This window comes from Sander lucioperca, chromosome 13 (assembly GCF_008315115.2).
Source record: "Sander lucioperca isolate FBNREF2018 chromosome 13, SLUC_FBN_1.2, whole genome shotgun sequence".
NCBI classification, from domain to species: domain Eukaryota; kingdom Metazoa; phylum Chordata; class Actinopteri; order Perciformes; family Percidae; genus Sander; species Sander lucioperca.
This window is the reverse complement of record NC_050185.1, coordinates 22162260-22182932: the sequence shown is the minus strand read 5'-3', so window position 1 is coordinate 22182932 and position 20673 is coordinate 22162260. Positions and strand designations below refer to the sequence as shown.

Here is a 20673-nt window from a genome sequence, read left to right as displayed (position 1 = left end):
TAAACCTGTGATGATATCAATGGAAGTCTCTCAGATAGAGTTGCTGGATAAGTAATCCCAGATCAGAAAAGCTTTCACACATCCAAGCTAGTCCTGCCCTGCAGACTTTATTCTACTGTGTCTGTTTGGTTAGCTGCAGTGGGGGTACAGACAGATATGAGGATGTGGATTACCCAGCAAAAACAGACCAGGGGATTTTCCCACACAGGAGGATTCCACCATGTCTGACTGCTTTCTAAAGCATTCAAGGCCCTACTGGCAAAGCTGCAGTACATGATCAGCAAAAGTTCGGAGCAAATCAACCGTATTGTGATAAACGCTGGTGTTCTAGACTTCTCCTATAGAAAATAAACATGCCGTGATTCTTCAGTAGTATAGACTGGAGCTTTAAGACAATAGCGTGGATTGAAAGCACATATCTGACCTTTTATCATGTTTCTACACTTCCTCAAACAGGGTTTCTGCAGGTTTCAACAAGTCAAATTTAGGTCTTTTTAAGACCTTTAAGAATAAAATTTAAGAACTTTATCACGACAAAAGTACAACAAAATGCAGAGTCACAAAAGTACTTGCAAATTAAATCAAATTATTAAAATTGAATTAAAGTGACAGGGTAATAAAAATCTGTACATATACAGCAAATTATATTTGGACTAGCAAAAGAAAGAACCACAACACCACGAAAAAAAAGAAGGAAAAAAAAAACATTTCAATGAGCATTAGAGGTGGCATTGCATGGACGTAGGGAAATTTAAGACTTGTTTAAAATTATTTAAGACCTAGAACACAATACTTTTACGAATTTAAGACTTTTTAAGGCCTAAAATTTTGACTTTTTATGACCCCGCGGAAACCCTGTTAAAAGTCGGTGCTGAAGGGACAGGTGTAGTCACAGCACTGCTGCAGGTTTGGAACTCGACTCTTGTGACGAGGAGGAAGGTGGAGTGCTTATATAACACACAGAGTGCCAAGAGGAGAAGCCTACCTAGCATTGTGGCATCCACGGCACCTCCGGGGCAGAACTCGATCATGATCTGGGGAATGAAGGGGAGGGGAGAATGGGTGAGGTTAAACTTGACAGAGCTTTATACAGAATAAACATACAATTGACAGCTGTTCCTTTTTCAGGGATTTATATGTAAGCGACAGGAAGTACAGATTACTTTTCATCAGAAGCACATGCACAACTAGTATTTTTACAACGATCACATGGGTATCTTGTAAATTGTTTCTTGTAATATTCTAATACATCTCAACTCATCACTTTCACTAGCATGTAAACTAGTGCATTTTTTGAAATACTGGGTGATGAATTGTTTTTGGTTCTCTGGCTGAGAAACATTCAGCACTGACGGTCCATAAAGGTTTGGCTCTTCAACTTGAGAGTAATTTAGTAAAACCGGAAATTAAGTGTGGCAGTAAAATGAGCTAAGATAATTAATAACATAGGCATAACAGTCCACCAATGACAAATTGGGAGTGCAACATTCTCAGCCATTCTTATTCACATTACTTTGTCATCGGCCAAAAGAAGGGTGAAAAATACATATTTGTTGTGTTATTTTTTGGTAAGGCAAACCAAAGCAAAGTGTGGAAAGGAAAGAAGACGAGATGTTAATGTTATGTCATCGCTACCTGGAGAGCTCCCCCTGCTCTACATCAGTCACAACACTCTTTGACATCTGTGGGGAAAGTACTAGAATACACACACTTTGCAAAGTTGACAGTTGGATTCAGACTGAAGTGTGTGATGAAGTGTCGGGCCAACTGTACACTTCCCGGGACACACACTTCCTGGGACACACTGCCAAAACGTATAATACCAGTTCAGAGGGGAAGTAAAAACACACAGAGAGAGAGGGAGAGAGGGAGAGAGGGACGGGGAGAAAAAAAGATTCTGAGTGCACATTCCCTAAATGGTGCCTTGTTGGCCAACAGCAACTTCCAACAATTTAATTTCCTCTCCTTACATAGTCAGTCTCTCTCTTACACACACAGCACACACGCCTGTCAGAAAACCTCTAAATGTTTTGTTCAAGTAAAGTGGGACCAAAAAAATAAAAACACCACAAGACGTCATAATAATCCTATGCAGAGCAGTTGATCTTGATCTATTGATTCAAAATGGTTAAAGATCAACCCCAGGTGGTGTGCAGCATGCGTATTTATGAATCCTACTATGGGCATGCCAAGACCCGCCCTTCAATAGCATTCACACACACCATTATTGGCCAGGCGTCCATGCTTACGCAAGGCAACGTAACCCGATTTGTACAGGTCTATCCCCTGACCAATCGGCTATCCTAACCTTAACCACTTGAGGTCAATGCCTAACCCCAACCAATCGAGCTGCTTCGTATGGCGTGGCCATAGTAGGATTCGTAAAAAAGCGTGCAGCATACCTTGTGCTGTGTGATGTCACTTATTTAATCGAGTCCTGCTTGCTCTGACAACACTGTCAAAGCATCAACCTGGTATTTGACAGGGAGTGGAGTTTCAGTCCAGAGAACAGAGAATCAAGTACAAAAGGAGCAAACACCCCAGGTACAGATGAATGCAGGAAACAATGCATACCTCTGTGCACACGCAGTTGCATGAAGACACACACGCTTTAAGGAAAACTCAAAGATGAGGAATGTCAAGCCTCGTTTGGATTGACAAACCCCATTAGTTTGGGTTTTATCACGCGTTATCAGGATCTTTCACTTCGTCGGTCTCTTTAAATGACAGACGCAAAGAGACAGTCTGCGTGTTACATGCTCTGCTGCTTCCATCTTTTATATCTCTAAATAATCACAGAAAATATCACAAAGAATTGACCTCTGTTTGACTCAAGTTCTATTAAAGCACTCACAACTTGGTTTAAAACTGTAACATTTTATATATATTTTTTTCCTGAATCAGAAACAATTGAAGTTATAGATATAAAACTAGAACTGCAAGCAGTTATGATGGGGTCCAAGCCTCCCCGGCACAAGTCGCCCCTGATGACTGGGCGGAGCCCACGAAAGCGGAACCCACGACAGCGGAGCCCGCGAAAGGAGAACCCAAAGCACGATGGCGGCGAGGCACAAGTCAGAAAATTTCACTAAGTGCGAGCTCCAAAGTCTGTAGTGACATGCAATAGCAAATTTCCCATTTGTTGAGTAAAAGGCCAAAACGCTTCTACCTCAATTATAGCGCCTCCTAAAGGCAGCTCATCACCAAATCTGGGATAGAGCTGCAGAGTGGCATGTAGAACAAATAATCTCAAGTTTTGATCTGATACCTATTAATTTGGCCAAGATATGCTAAAGTTTGTGTTTTGTGGCTAGCTACGAAAATTGGTTTGGTTGTAAATTGCACATACTTTAACATAGCAACATTCTTTTGATAGCTTTTTATCAGGTCCATCTGGAGATGTTATGTACCAGGTTTCGTGGAGATTGATCACACGGCCTAGGAGGAGTTCGAAAAAGTTGGTTTGCACATTGCGCAATATTGCAAAAAAACTTCTTAGCAGGAATGGGCGTGGCCTATATCCTGTGATTCAGCTTGATTCAAGGAACACGTGGATGTAAGGTTTTCTAATGTGTAATGTGGGAGTTGTAGGCAAAAACACGTTCGACATTATAGTGCCACCTAGTGGTCCATGTGTGTAATATTTGGTTGGAGATGCTACAGATCGGTCGCACGTCTAAGCAGACTTAGAAAAAATAGGTTTACGATAAATCGTGATTTTTCGTGCATAAAAGTCTAGGCATAAATGGGCGTGGCCTATATCAGGAGATTCAGCTGAATTCAGGAACGCGTGTATTTTTACAATTTTTTTTGTCTGAGGACCTTGCAGGGATCTGGACCTGTCCTGAAAACGCCTTGCAAACGCGGTTCCCTGCCCCCTCGGGCTTGGACCCCTAATAAATACATTGTAATTTGCAAATTAATCAACGTTTAACACTCAAAACTCTGCTGATCTGCTTTATCTGGTTATTGTTTGTGTTTGGTTCAAGATTCTGCTTTCTTATGTTGTTAAGTTTTGATTGGTCTAGAAATCCGGAAGGTGACATCACCTTTTTCCAGTATAGCCACGCCCACCTCAAACCAGCACAGAAAAAAAACACAAATCAAAGTTGTTCAAGATTGCAGGTACACGTAAACAAATAAGATAATTATTTGTTTATGTTTTAAAAAAAATACTATTGGCTGATAAATCGTCATATTTTTCGAACAAATAATATCATTATCGACCTCAAAATCCATTATTGGTAGGGCTTTACTTCATATGGTACCCCATCACTTACAGTAAGAAGAACATTTCAGAGGCATTTTAAAATGAACATTTCCGGGTCCAATTTACTTTGTACTTTGGATTTGGATAGATTGTTAAAATGTGTTTTTAACTATATGTCCATGCAGTGTTGAGTAAATGCTGATAAAATAATCTAGTTTTAAAGCGCTCCCCAGAGGGATGTTCATTACACATTTCAGTACGAACCATTTCCCTATTCCTGCTCACCGCAAAGCAAAACACACATTATTTCTATTTCTCCTCTGTTTAAAAACCAACCCCCTGAATTAAATGAGCTGCCCTTCAGTAGTAACACATTGTACTGCCCAACCTAAACAGCTGTAGATTACACTACTGTGTCACAAGCAACTGGTTTGTGTTTGCGTCAGGGTCTCTGCAACCACATTTGCTCTCCCTGCCTGAAATAATTCTGGATGACTTGTTGTGTTGCGGTGAAGAATGTGCTCCGACTGGTCAAGCTACTGTACGTGCAACGCATACCTACTAAGGGCTGAACACACGCAGACACAAGCTTTACCTATCCCTCTCACTTACAAACACACACGGGAACACCCAAAAGTCAATCACTTTTTTTCTTTTGAGTCACAGCTCTAAGATTTCCCACCTCATTTTGTCCCAAGTCTAAAAGATGTAAAAGGCTATTTGCCAACAATGATCTGCTTAGAAACTGCAATGCCGAATAAAGAAAGAAATATGAGCATAAAAAACCTCAATCACAGACACACTGTTATACTTTGTCACACTGTGAACATGACTAATGCTTCAGTGATGTGTGTATATGAGGTGGTGCCAAAAAATACAGCAAACGGACTCCTACCGATTTGCTTTCCAGTGTCATCACAAATCTCCTAGCAACCACAGCAGGTAACATTATGTAGACCTCACTGTATGCAAATATGGCAAACATATAATATTTAAAAAAAAAAATGTCCTTGTCTCAGTGCGTCTAAAAACACCAAGCAAAATTATTTTACAGCGAGAGCCCAATCGTCTCTGCCTTCTTTGTCAAACTGAAGGCACTTGAAAATAACTGACTCTGGGACCACAAACACACACAGAAGTGGAAAAACTCAAACACGTTAAACACTTTCGAACATGTTCACAGTGCATTAAATGGGTTAAACCCATAGGTTAAACCACGAGATATTGAATCTAGAAACTGTCATGTCTATATTCTCACGTTTGGTGTAGAAAAGCTGCTCCTATCATACTATATTTATGGTAGGTTCAGATGAATAGATATTGGGCTTTCACAACTCTGATTTGAAACTTGGCTAAAAGCACCTATTATGATACTTTACCTCCTTCATTAGACATTTTCTGCTGGATTTCTACACTGATTCCCCAAAATGACAAAAAAAACATTTTGTCACTTACCTCTACTGCCCTACAAAGGCAAAAGACCTTAACTCGCCAGAGTGTGGAACTGAGAAAAATGACTTTAAAGTTTTTTAGTTGTGCAGCCAAATGAATTATAGGTAGGACACTGGAAATCTGGCAATTAAATCCAATGTATCTACATAAAAAAATCTTGAGCTCAAACTTGACTTTTGACCTCTATTTTGAAGTTACTGTACTCTGCCTTTGTATTGTCTGCAAAAAGTGAAAGGTCACGCCAAGGCTAAAGGCAGTAACTTCCAAATTATCAATATTTTGTTGCTGATCACCATATACAAAATCATTATAGTAACACATCTATAAAAATGTAGTGATCATGGCCTATATGTCTGATGATTTACAATTACTTATAGCCATTTACTGTACTTATTGCTATCCTGTACCGTAACTCAAATTGAGCATTCCAAAACAAAGTCAAAGAGCAGTTACTGGTGTTATGGTGTTCTGCCTTGGTTTTCTCCTGGGCTTTTATAAGTTACTGTTACGACAACCCATTATTTTCTCGAAAAAACAACGAAACTGACTCAAGATACTTATCCACATTATAAAGGATGTCTTGAATGTTCCAAAAATATCAGTAACTTTCGACCAAAAACAAAGTTACTGCCTTTTGCAGGGCAGTTTAGTGGTATCTAACCATTGAGACATGCGGGTTTTGCCCAGATGATGAGATACAAGTCTCTCAGATTTCTGCTTTCACCCAATACAATATAGGCAGGAATGGAATGTGGCATGGAATTTTGTTTATGGTGTTTATGGGGCTCCAAGCACCAAAAAGTCGAGAAGCAAAATTGTCTCTTTAGAAACAGTGTCCCCATTACTCTGGATAATGCAGCAAGAGTTTTTATTTTAGAAGAAATAGTCCCTATGGATTCCATTAGTATTTGGGTGGCAGCGTAAATCTCAGGGAGGTATATCTCAAAATAAAACAGAGGTAAGCAAGGCAATGTGTTTTTTTTGTCGTGTGGGTGAACAAACCATTTAATCAGGAACACTTAACTATGCTTCTAAATGATGCGTGCAAGTTATTTTGTGCGTTTATCGTCTCTCTTTGTCATCTGTTTAACCTCCCTTCTCTCCCTCGTTGTTCGTTCTTCTCAGTGTGCTGATGTCAGCAGTCCCTTCCCCATGTTAAAGGCCCTCTTTTTCTCACGCCGTGGGCCTGGCTGCCCCTCCAGCCTCAAGACCAGATTGTTCCTGAACGGGAACAAACAGCCCTTTTCTCACCGTCTCTCTCTCTCTCTCTTCCTCTATTCCTCTCTAACTCAGTAGAAAGCAGAACGGGTGGGTCATCTCACCCCTGCCCAGTCCACCCAGCTAGAGGTTACTGAGGCCTGACCGCCAACCACTGGTCAAATTGTTGAGATCCTGAGGCTAGCTTGTTCACTTTGTCATGTTGTATATAATTATTCTACTGCCGGTCAGATGCTCGTATGTGCATTTTGGTGGTGAGTTTGTACACTAACCCAGAAAAGTCGGTTGCTCTTAAAACACAAGCTGAATAAGAGATTGTCAAGAGATTAGAGAATATCTAAAAGAATAGAAAACTATCTGAGCACAGCTTGGAAGTGAGACAGTAAAGCAAAATGTGACACTGAAGCAACAAACACAGACAGGAAGCATGTGGTCTGAATGCTGCAGGAAGGGATCTTTGTACATGTGAATTATCAGCACAAACTAACCCAGTCTCACAGTCCAGCTTTGACTGATGGAGGACGTTCACCTTTCACACTCAGGAATTCCAGCTGAGGACAAAACAACCATGACTAGCTCTGCTCTGGGGCTATGTAGAGGCAGAGACCGGTCATATCTAGATGGTTAGTCAGGTTTGAGGTGTGTAATATTTGCGTTGTACTCAAAACTTTTAATCAATCCTGGGGTTTGTCAGTGTCGGTCATTTTTTGCTAGACTTAAAGTTATATAATCCTTAAGATTTTCATGAAATCAAACCCCATTGTTGATACTATTTATGGTCAACATTTTTCTCTACAATAGCCAATGTGTGATGTATTTACATCCAGTAAATATCTCTCTATATAGTAGTTCTCTTTGGTAGTGTCGGAGTGAACAAACTGAACATCATACTGCCGCCACTTCACATTAAAAGCGCTCAACTGGTGAATATGGCGGTTGCTTTTATTTTGAAGCAGCCACAGGAAACTATTGATTGTTCATAAAAAAATTGAGTCTACAAAACAAGAAAATGGTCATTTTGGGCATTTTCCATCAGCGGATCACTTTTCATTTTTGAAAGGGAGTAATGGAAGAAGAAATAGCCTCCACAGAAAGCCATTAGATACCTCCACTGCCCTGCTTCTCAGTTCTACTTGCTGTAGTAGCAAACCACACTTGCTGTTACCACAGTAACCACGGGTGTTGCCCAATCCAAAAGGACTAAAATCTGGTACTTAACAATTACTATTGTTTTAATAACTTAAGAAGGGAGCTTAAGGAAAGAACAGTTACATCTAAATTCTAAATCTTACATTCATAATAATACCACAAGTAGAGGGGTAAAAAAAATAGTTATAAATAAATAAATAAATAAATAACTATCTTTAGTCTTACGACTGCCTTGTAATTCCTCAGATATTCAAGGTTGTGCCCCAGCATGAGGTCACTATTATTTTCTTGGCCAGATACACTGGGAGATTACAGGGGGAGTTGAACACTTGACCCAGTGAGCGAATGTGGAGAGGGAAAATAACTTGAGAGCAGAAAACACTGAACTGAAATCCATCTTCATTCTTGCTTTAACATCAGGGTGAGGATTGGGTCATTTCTGATGCATTATGTCACCCTTGGGGGGGGTCTTCTGTCATCCCCATTTAGGCAATCCACTTTTCTTATCTTTATTATTCAGCAGAGCTTTCATATATAGAAGAAATATACTCTGGATGAGATAGTGTTGCAATAAAACAACAAGGCAGTCACAGATTGAAATGAAACATCCCATGAGCCTGCCAACATACAAGGTTAAAAATGTCTGTTTTTCCACTTCCCTGTTGATCGTTCAAGTTTCTGTGTTGTGGCTCTGTTTGGAAAGGCAACAGAAACTCCTCAAAAAGAATACATCTTGTGAAGAGGGTAACAGTGTAGACAGAAGATAAGGTCCCTTTGGTACATTATGCACCAGTTTAATACAACAGCAGCCTTGACCACAGTGTTCTCACACAGCAGCACAACACAGCCTGTTCAAGTACAATTTTTTCAAAAATCAGTCCATTTTTTCTTTGTTCAGTTTAAGTGCTTAAATGTGCAAACACAATAATATGGGCGATTCATATTTTTACTAGGAGCATGTGTGAGTGTTCAGTGAAGGAAAGGTAAAACAAAAAAAGAGAGGGGTTACGTCAAGCTGGATGTCTCAACCAGATTCCTCTGTTACCTACCCAGAGTTTGTTGTCATGGTAAAATGCGTCAAGCAGCTTGACAATGTAGCGGTGATCACATTTAGCCAGGATGTCAATCTCAACGATGTAGTCCTCCAGCTCCTCCTCACATTTAGTCTCGATCACTTTGGCTGCAGCCAGAACTCCTGTCTCCTTGTTCCTGGCCTGAAGAGACAGAGAAACAGCACATTGAATTCAACATGCTTGAGTAATGGCAGGCCTGTTTCATGGGTTCTTGCATTTTACTTCCTCTCTTTTAGGGCTAAAACTCTTTATACAGAAAATGTGAATACAAGTGTCATGTTTTTAAGTGTAAATAATCCTATGATCACTTCTCCAGAGAGAGCATTTTTTAAAATCACAAACTTCCCCAGAAAATATTAATAGTGGTGGAAATACAGGGTGTGGCTGTGTGATATATAGGGGGTGTGAAGAAAATGGATCACACTGTTGCTAAACATTTCTGCCTGCATTTTTTTTTTTTTAAGTAATACTACTATACTAATAAAAAAATACAGACATCCAGCTTCTTGCATGTGCCTATCACTCTGCGAAACACAAAAGCCGTCAAGTGTCAGTGTGGCTTAAGTAAGATGCACACACAGACATTGAATTCCAAGTAATTCTGAGTAATAAAGTGGTACACGAACGTAAACATGAGTAGATTGTTCACCTTTCTGGAAAGCATCAAAACACTCAAATCAGAGGGTGACTCAGAGTGAGGCACAAGGCACCAAACACATGATGTACATCCAGATTGTCGTGAATGCTGACTGATGGGATTTTGTGGCTAAACGTGACATTAATGTTTGACTGCAGACAGAACCACATGTTCAGTGTCGTGATTGCAAAAGCACGACCGGGGACAATTCAAAACTGAAAATAAGAGTCAAAAACAGAGGTGGTGATCCATGATGCACCATTGTTAGGAACCTCCAACACTGTCAAATTATATGCGATTGAAGACAATTCCACAAAAGATCTATACTGTAATTTTTAGACAATTACACACTTGAACCTCTCTAGCTAGAAACACCTGAAGGATAAAACAGCAGGCTGTGAGTGCTCAAGAGGAACACTACTGACTATGGGAGTGTAAAAGTTGGTGCATGAATGACAAAATATGTCTTGACAGTGATATATCATGGTGAGAAATGGAGGATGCATGTACATGTGCACGTGTCCACCCAGTGACCTGTAGAAACATGACAGACTAAACAGCCTGTGGGGCTCTGATGCATCCACGCTTTTACAGGAGCTGTGGGAAAACATCTGAAAAAACAGAACAGGCTTGCAGCAACACACACTCGCTGTGACTGTGTGTGTGTGTGTGTGTGTGTGTGTGTGTGTGTGTGTGTGTATGTGTGTGTGTGTGTGTGTGTGTGTGTGTTTGTCAAATAGAGTTCCGGAGAAGCCAGACTGGCCCCACACCAGGGCAACCCACAGTGCGAGTCACCAGGACGTCTCCTCCTGCCATTAAACCATCAGTCAGTTAACAAGTAAACACGGAGACACCAGACACTTTCACTCCTCCGCTAACATCTCAGCTCTCTGCTATTTGCTCCCCTCCTGCACCAACACTGTCAGCCTTGACAAACTTACTGCCTGGGGTCTGATTTCCAGTAGAAGTGGCTCCAGACATACTGGTACTGTATATGCGCCTAGGGTACGTTTGTTGGTGTTCCGCCACCACTCTGTAAAAGAAAAAGCTCTACATACTTTAAATGCATCTTTAGAAGACATTTAATATAATATTGCCATGTTTAAGTCACGGTTTCAGAAATGCACACAATGTAAACTACAACATTTATTGTAACAAGAGAGGCTATATTTAAGCTGCTATGTTTTATGTCATGTTATCTGTCCTAGAACTATATCTACTGCCTGTCCACGAAACAAATGCCATCCTCATTCTTTCCTCCTCTTTTATTTCTCATTGTGTGTCAGATTCACAGACCAATATAATGATAGCTGACTTACTGTACTGTATATCTGAACAAGTAGGAGTATTGTAATGTGTCCACACACACACACACACACACGCACGCAGAGGAATGTGCCTCTGGCCTTCAGATGGTTGGGGAAGTGGACAAAGAGGGTAGACTGAGAAAAATGAGCATTACGTATTTATGTGGTGGCTCTCTGCATGGCACAGGGAATGTGTTAAGTCAAGGGTCCTCAAGTATAATATGCAAACATGTGTGTATGTTTATGTGTGCACCTTACCAAGTATATACACTGCGCAGAGAGGAAATTACACTGAAACGCCTCATTGTATCTCACAAGGGACCTCCTCACTTCCTACAAGTTAGCGTGACATCAAAGCACAAGTGTATGTTTGTGCGTCTTTTGATGTACACAAGAGAAAAATAATTGCAGGAGGAGCCATCATCCTTCTTAACTCCATTTAAATCTGAACAACCTTGACAATTACCAGCAGCAGATTCTCCCAACAAACACAAAATCTCGTCTATGAGGAACGCGTCAGATCACTCTAATGTAAGGTTAATTTTGTCAAAATGTACACATTCTGTTTGTTTAAAGTCTGCTGACCATACTTCACATCCTGACATAGTATCTTCACCTTTCAGGAGCTTATTGCATCTTGTATGATTCATTTCTGAAAAAAAAAGAAAAAAAAAAAAAAAAAGCCAATGATCCAAAGAACACTGGATACACAAATGCATAATTAAAACCAAATATATAAGCATTCTTGCCTGACTTTCAAACCTGTACTGATGATGATGCATCTTTACACCGCCTTTGAGCGATCACAGGAGTAGTAAAATAAAGTTTTAAATTAAACATGATATATCATACAACCGTCAGATTTTAGCAACATGTGGGAGAAATAATACGTTTTTTGTGCTTTTAATACTAGGATGCAAAAGCAAAATTTCACACTTTTAACAACTATTATTGGCACACAAGTGGTCTGAGTAAAGCTAACATTATGCTTTTCCGAAGATACATGTAATCGTGTCTGCAAACCTACACATAGAAGGGTGTTATGGGTAACCGTAGAGGGGCTGATGTGTAGTCACACCTTCAAAATGTCAACGCCATGTTGATTGGTTCAACTCCAGTGGGGGGTTCAAAATGAAAACAAAACACAAGTCAAAGTCATACAAGTTGTACAAAACAAAAGGTCTCAGAGCGGCACAATCGCCTACATGCCACCCTTAATTTTTTCAGCTTTATAGGGATGACACAAGTTGTTACCAGTTGGCACAGAAGGCTAGACTGGGTAAACCCAGCCCGATCTGCCGGCGTTTTGATTTCGCCCTGCAGCTCAGGCTGAAAACCTGTATGTTTATCTATTCTGCTTCCGTTTTACTACAATTTTGGGGGACCAATCACAAACTGGCTTATCCACCTGGCACACTATTGGCGGGTTTAACACGATGACGATAGAGAAGCGACCAAGCAGCTTCTTGTTTACATTCAACATAACGGCCACCAAAGCACAGCAACCCGTTGATGCCGCTGTCGCTGCTACGTCACCTGGATCGTTGGTCTGATTGGTTGAAGGACTATCCAATTGCGTAGAGTCATTTGAACTATGCCCGTTGATCACGCCTCTTGTGCAGTAGAAAATATAGAGCAGACTCCCCAGACTAATGTTCAATCTTAAAAGATTGAGCTTGGTCTAGTGATCGCAAGACTAACAGAAGGCACCTATTCTCAGTTTATCTACATGTGACAAAATAAAGTGTCAAGAAAACAAAAGAACGCAGAAATGGCAGATGTCAGCAAGTTATACAGAAAAACACTGAATTATTACCTAATAACCATTCACAACTAGCCTGACAAGCCAGACCCACATCAAGATAATGACCCTGGCTGCAAATTACATTTGCTGCTGCTAGGGTGCGTCGAGATTTCTAGGCTAGTTCACAACCACAGCACTGAAGAAGTAGGAATACAGTCCACTACACACTGTAGCTGCTGTAGCCATCCCAAGAGAAAACAACGCTTCACTGCTTCTAACCCACTGACTCTTCTCTCTCTAACTCTCCTCCAGAGGACAACAACAGTCTTCAGCTTTGTTTGGGGTCTGGTTTCCATGGAGATGAGGAGGACTTGTTTCTGCTCCGTCATGCAGTTTGTCTCACTCGCTCTCTGCCTGGCCATTTTCCTGTTCATTAGTGACTTGGCTTTCATGTAGGTTAAGTGCAAAAGGATTACTTAGAGGACCCAACCTGGCAGAAGAACAGGCACACTCTTCAACACATTGCCTAAAAAGACGAAAATGTAGTGCCATTGTACGTTTCAAGCATCTGCAAGTCCTCTTCTAATTTAGTAAATGACTCCACATAGTATTATTTTACCACATATAAGCTGTGGCACAGACCACCGGGAACTAAATAAAAGACCTAGAGACTAACACAGCAAAATGCTAGAGACTGTAAAAACAGAAAAGTACAAGTACGTATCAACTGACTAACACCTAAATACAATAATATTTTATATTGCGGTGTGAAAAGGACATATGTAACTATCTAAATAAATACAACGGAAAGACAAATGAAGATTATAGCTCAAGTGGTCATCGACGCTTACCAAATCCCATTATAAAAACACACATAATTTTCATTTCATTGCAATTTCGATAGAAAAGGACAAAACCTACGTTTGGGCATCCGTTTTCTCTAGTTTCCTTATGTTTTTCTATCAGTCATCCATCAGTTGATCTGCATGCATTTTATCCATCTCCCAGAGTATGATCTAACTTTTTTAACACCTTACATAGTTTTTTTCTGTTTTTAATCCTCTTATTGCGGCATATGTACAGCACACCTCTCTCCCATCCTGCCTCATCATTCATCGTCTGCTACACTGCACATCTTTTGTCTCCCTCACTAAATTTGTCTGTCATCTCTGCCTGTATATCTCTTCCCCCCCCCATCTGTCATGTATATTTATCCATCTGTTTTCAGTAACAGTCTGTCTGAAGGCCACAATCCATGACCGATAAGCACACCGGCTGCTGCTCAACAAGAGCTTTAGAAAAAGCAGATGTTACTGACCCTTGTGTTGGCATACAAACATACTGTATGTACTGGCAGACTAAGCAAACACACGCACATAAAACCACACGCTTCCAGTCTTTTGTGTGTGTGTGTGTGTGTGTGTGTGTGTGTGTGTGTGTGTGTGTGTGTCATTTGGTATTCAGAAACAGTCTTTTCAAAATGAATCAAGTTGTGAATAATAATGTTTAATACTGTATCTGTGTTGACTGATGGTGAGGCATTAATGATTATTGTAGGTATGTTGACCTAAAAGCACTGCTTTGGATCACACTCAAAATGGAAATGAAGCCTGTGACAAGTTATGACTTTAAAACCTAAAAATAACCAGAAATATAAAAAAATATAAAAAAATTACCATCAGCTTCTCATTTCATTTTTTTTTATTTTTTATTTTTTATAACCGGGACAATGTTCATTAATCAACAGCAAAGCCACTGTAAATGACCCAGATTTAGCTCAGCCAGTTTGAAAATGGTGACCTAAAAAATTTAAAAATAAAAAAATATATTCTCAACATCTATTTTTAATGAGTCCTTACCTATTTAGACTGTAGCCTGAAAAGAATGATGTATAGTTAACCATAAGACTGAATGGGCCAGATGACCTCCTGTAACCAATAACGCAGAACTTACTCTGGGGTCAGTCACCTCCAGGTTGAATAAGCATACCACATGCTGACATGTATTTTTGGCTTGTATACAGCGTTATAGTTTCTCCCAACACACACTCACAAGCCCCTTCTGGGGAATGTGTGTATATGTTAGACCTTTGCCCCGTCATAAACCTGGAAACCGCCCCTCCTCTGTAGGCGTGTGTCTGCTAACAGGAATGAGGTTCTCAGCTCCTCATAATGACAGCAGCTAATAAAACCTCACCTCTGACAGCAGACGCCTGTGGAAGTGATGATCTCTCATTCAGATCAACAAGGTGCACAAGTCCAGTACGCTAAACAGCAACATGTAGGCCACTGATTTGTTGGACAAAGTAGGCTATCTAAACAGCTTTTTTTGTCTTGTTCTATTACATTGTCTCAGAGAAGTGACATGCTGTGAACACTTGAGAAAATAGGAGTAAATATTTGTCAAGTTTCTATAGTAATAACCACAAGAGTAATTTCCACTGTGGATGGGGGGGAAATGTCTCCATCACTTTTACAGTTTCAGTTTGATTCATTCACTAAATCGACTTCTTGGTGGAGATTGTTGGGGATGTATGCAGCTTGCGAGGGACATCTGTAGACAAACATTTGTGAATTAAATTAGTTTAATAATTCTCCTAAAAAGACCCTAGAACTGATAATCAATCAAAACATAATGCAGTAAAAGACAGTGTTCTTTGTAGTAAAGACATTATGAGTTTAAAAGTCGATATGAATATTTTTTAAATAACATAGTAAGTAGGGCTGCAACTAATGATTATTTTCATAGTCGATTAATCTGTTGAATATTAAATATTAGTTGTTTGGTCTATAAAATGTCAGAAAATGGTGAAAACTGTGGATCAGTGTTTCCCAAAAGCCCAAGATGACATCCTCAAAATGTCTTGTTTTGTCCACAACTCAAAGATATTCAGTTTACTGTCACAGAGGAGAGTAGAAACTCGAAATTATTCACATTTAAGAAGCTGGAATCAAAGAATTTTTTACTTTTGTCTTAAAAAATGACTCAAACCGACTAATCGATTATCAAAATAGTTGGCGATTAATTTAAAAGTTGACAACTAATCGATTAATCTTTGCAGCTCTAATAATATGAATAATTATCAAAAGATATCAAGTCTATCAAGGAAATTAGAAGTGATTATTCGGATAGTGTATTATAATGCAATTTATGTGACTCTTGGAACATGATTATGGAAAGCATGATAACCTGTTTAATCATAGTTTATTATGTGCTAGATTATATAAATTTGTATAAGAAAACAACATTTATACTAGATTACTTTGAAACAAAACCTTCGCCTTGCTAATACCGAAACAACAACTTGTTAATTAGAAGACGATAAGATAGGCCCATTTACCTCTATGTGTTCAAGCCCAAAAATTGTTTTACAAGACATGCCACTTCTTTTTGATTTTTTTTCTAAAATACAAACGTTACAGTGTAAAATGTATCATGAAAAAGTATTATACCAGCAGCAAAAAGTAAAAATGTCAACATGGGGTTCTGGGGAGGGAGTGACAAAACCAAAAAAGCAACCAGAATACCATGTTGGGTCTGTTGTGAGAAGAAAAAGGTACCCTAAAGTAGATTTAAACTTGACTGAGCAGTCATGCATAGGCCTAATCAGTGGTCTGTTTTTGAGGGTAAGGGTTGAATTTGTCGGTGCTACTAACTACAACTAAAAGAGTTAAGTTATTCATCTTGGTTTACTTACAACCTACTGTGCAATAAAGTGACTAAAACTAAATACTACATAGAGATTTGCATAGAAATGTGAACTTCACACCTGATCTTATGGCTAATAGTAACCCCAACCTTAAAAAGAGAGAGTGACAGAGTGTTCGCCCCATGTAGGCTGAGTCCTGCAGCGGCGCAGGGTTCGAATCCGACCTGCTGCCCTTTGCTGTGCGTCATCCCCCATCTCTCTCCCCCTTTCCTGTCTATCCACTGTCTCTGTACAATAAAAAAGGGAAAAGCCCCAAAAAACTAATCTTAAAAAAAAAAATAAAAAAAAAAAAGAGACAAAGAAAGCATTGCATCCGTCTGTGGCTTCTGTGACTCATTGCTCTATCCCCAAGATAGAGCAATGAGTCTTTTCAGGATGTGAAAGTTTTGATTAGCACTGCAAAATGTCCCATATTCAAAAACTTGAAGTGAAGGTCCCAAGTACAGAGCAGGTCAGTGAGGTAGGAAATCATGATATGCCACAAAGAGCCTTGAAAGAAAATAACCCCCGTTTACACTACTTTCTTTAATCACTCATGCAAGACCTTGTACAATATTTCAAAAGCATGAATCTCAAGATAGATGAGATCCATATCCTGACTACAGTTTACAGTATACAAAACAAGTAACAACAGATTGGAGGGTTTGCACGCTCCTGGTTTGAGTGTGCTGCTAAAACCAAGCTCAGACAGGTATTGCAAGATGCAAGATTATTCAGTGCAACTGTCTAGAAGTGATCCACAGGCCCATGACTACGAGCCAATAATAAGTCATCACAAGGACTCCCAGCATGTTGAGCCCACGCCCGCTCAACAGGGCTGCTATCAGTTGCTGTGGGCCCAGCTGGTCCCTGAGATTAGACCCAGTCTGACGGTGATCACACTAAAGGCACTTCAACATACGTCTTCTTCGTGGCACTGCCGTATTCTAAAGTAAGTCTGTGGCATTTCACATAAACATTGTGGCTTTCCTTTGCAAAGAGGATGTTACAACCTGTGCCCCTCCCCCTCACTGATGACACCCAAGTGTGTTTCTCTTTCACTTGTCTGAAGAGGGTAATCATGTTAGTCCTGTAGCCTTTCCCTCATTCCCCATCTGTCATTGCAAGTCAACTAATTATTAAGCAATCCAGGTTGACAACAACATCTGGCCTGGTAGTAAATATCTTTAGAGGCCCGAGAAACTGAACCGGTTCTGAAATGACCCATTATTCAAACCGAATGTGCATGAATTATTTTTCAAAAAACTAACTTGGGTTTCAAAATAGACCTATGGATTACATCCTGTCTATAACGGACCAAGGGATGAATCTGATTGTATACACAATTGTTGTTCATCTTGATCAAGAGTAATGCAATACTTTTACAGTATGTGGCTTATTACACAAACAAGTCCTCTGCTGCAGTTTAAGTCCACTGTCTTTTACATCACAGTCCAACAGAGATAAGATGCACCGTGGTTTAATCCCTCAATGGTAATTTGACAGAGCATAAATTTACAACCTGCTTGTATCTGGAAACCTTAGCCTTAACCATCGGCAGCAGGGCAATGTGCTAAGCGGCACGTGGCCCATTAATTAGTGAGGGGAACAATGCAACTCCTCTGTTTACATGCTTCAGTTGCAGCCAAACGCCACACACATTCACACTTTCCAACAAGTGCAAGCATGCACAGACAGATGCGTAGAAAACAAAGAAAACATCCTTTGACACAGTGGGTGAACAGGAAGTTAGACATTCTCTTGTTATGACTTTAAGTACGAGAGAGACTCAAGTAGTTATGATGGCAATGAAGACCCTACAGGGAGAATGGTTCACCACAGTATTGTGTGTGGAGTCTGCACAACGTGGCATTTCGAGCAGTATGTCAAGGAAACTTGACTGCATTTCTCAAATGTACGTAGGTCCTGGGCTGAAGCAATCATAGAATATCAGCTTGTAGTCAAAACTGCAAACAATGTACAGTTAACAACACTGCATTCATGTTTTTTCTGTACTGTATGTAACCACCACACTAATGGTCGACAGTGATACTGTAACCCGGTGACAGCTTGTTTACATGCTTTTTCTTCTGCGAGGCTCTAACACCATGTAGCGGCATTTAAAAATGAATATGAATATAAATTTGGTTGGTTTATTTTGTCGAATTATGTCCTACGGCACTTAGGGAAAATCATTTGTACCAAGGTTGTTTTTTTTATTAAGTGAACATATATTAAAGTGACTATATGTAACTTTTAAATGTCTCTGAAACTGTGTTCCATCTGATGATCATAAATGACCTGTAACAGCAAACAAGACTAACAGTGAAAAGAACGCTAGTTATATATATATATATATATATATATATATAAAACACCGGACAAGCCTGTGTAATTGTATCCAGCCAGGTAAAGGGTAGCAGGAGATTTCTTTATATAGTCCTAATTGTATTTTAATTGTATTTAGAAGTTACATATATGTTAAACGAAGAACAACTAAAAGCTAAAAGGGAAAAGTGAAAGACAATGGGCAAAACCCAGAGTCACACTTGGTCGGTCTTTCAAGAGATGGAGACAATTATGGGATTGCAGATGATTCAAAAATGTCCCCGAAGTGGCCCTCAGGTATGTAATATGTGTATTTCATTCATAAAATAACTTTAGTCTGTGCGATGTGGTTGTACGTCAATAGCCGAAATGAAATTACATTTCCCTTCCCCATTTTAGTAAAATATGAGATCGTATTCCTGAACGAGCCGCCATTATGTTCTGGCTTTAAAATTCGGGAGAAGCCAGACCCACGTGACGCGTTCGTCCAATCAGCTGCCGGTTTTCTTTTTTTGGGCAACAATACAGATTAGCGCCGCCTGATGTTATGGAGACATATTACATCTCGCACATGCACAGAACGTACGCTCAAGTCGGCGTCGCTTCGGTGTGTTCCGAGACACTTTTTTGACCAACTTGGGGAGGCAGTCGGCCTTTTCTGCTGAAGGTCGGCCGTCGGGTTGGTGTGTCAGAGCCTTTAGTCCGTGTTTGTGTTGGCCTACTATTTTCTTTTCCATTGTCCCCCTGTATTTGTATAAAGTGTCCTTGGGTTTAATTAAATGCGCTATATAAATCAAAGTTACCATTACGTTGGTTGCTACAACAAACTCTTAATGCTTTGGCTCGTGACACAGTGACGTTATCTGGTTTAGCTCACGATACATCCAAAGTAGGCTAAGTTACAGTATGCAACACTTGAAATGCAACGATGCATTTGTAACGTATTCTCTTATTGTAAATGAATGATTTTCTGGTTGAGCAAAAAATTAATCACGACTATATGACCTCCCAGTAATGCTAACTTAGTAATATACAGTGGGCAATAAAGCACCGTAAAGAAAGACCTTTGCGACAGCAGGTGTGGTAAAAACACTACCGCTTTTGTCCAAAGCGGCCGCTAAAATCAACACAAACTGAAAGTTACATATAGACACTTTAAGTTTTCATTTGAAATTCTTAGTGAATAATGCTCCAAAAACTATTTAAATCAAAAGCATGCACAATAAAAATCATTTTCATTTGTTGTCACTCCTTCATACAAATAAAGACTCAGAAGTCTTTGAGTTTCAGGATGTGAACTAGTCACGCAGTAAACCAGCGGTTCTTCAGCTTTCTGGCATGTGACCATTTAAAAATCAAAACAATGTCCAGCAGTTTAAGAGCAATTTTACATTGTGTCTATCTTTTAGAAGTCTGAGGAGATAAAAGGGCAAAGTTCCCCCTGTCACAGTGTTACTGTGATATAAACACGCACACGGCTTGATTTGTCCTTAACACTCCCCTTACGCAACAAAGTGAGTTGTTGTTCTCCCAATGGTGACATTAACCTTTAGAGAGTCAATTTGACAGGAGTACTCTGTGCTCTCAACCAACACTGTACAATTAAAGAGGCCTGTGCCCCCCCTCCCTCTCTCAGGCCTGCTCTATCAAAGACTTTAACAACGGAAAACATATGTGATACACCACTTGAAGCTCTCCCTCCCACAGACGAACTGATTTTGGAGGTTCGGGAGCTGTTAGAGGAAGTCGTCCCCTGATGCCGTCCCACAATTTCCTCTCTTGGCCATTATCTGCTCCCACTCTGCCTCCCTTCCCTCCATCTGACAGATGCAGGTGTGGAGCTGTCCTCCTCCAACCCACTCAAGGA

The 20673-nt window shown here is 40.0% G+C and overlaps 1 protein-coding gene across 1 annotated transcript in view; it reads right to left on the bottom strand.

Moving 5' to 3' along the window:
• The window catches only part of stk10 (serine/threonine kinase 10), a 45220-nt gene that overhangs the window by 22759 nt on the left and 1788 nt on the right, over window positions 1–20673 (bottom strand). The window contains exons 2-3 of the mRNA XM_031303572.2: window positions 9079–9243; window positions 986–1034 (exon numbers count right to left, since the gene is read on the bottom strand). Coding sequence (XP_031159432.1) covers window positions 986–1034; window positions 9079–9243 — 214 coding nt within the window. The remainder of the gene's footprint in view (window positions 1–985; window positions 1035–9078; window positions 9244–20673) is intronic.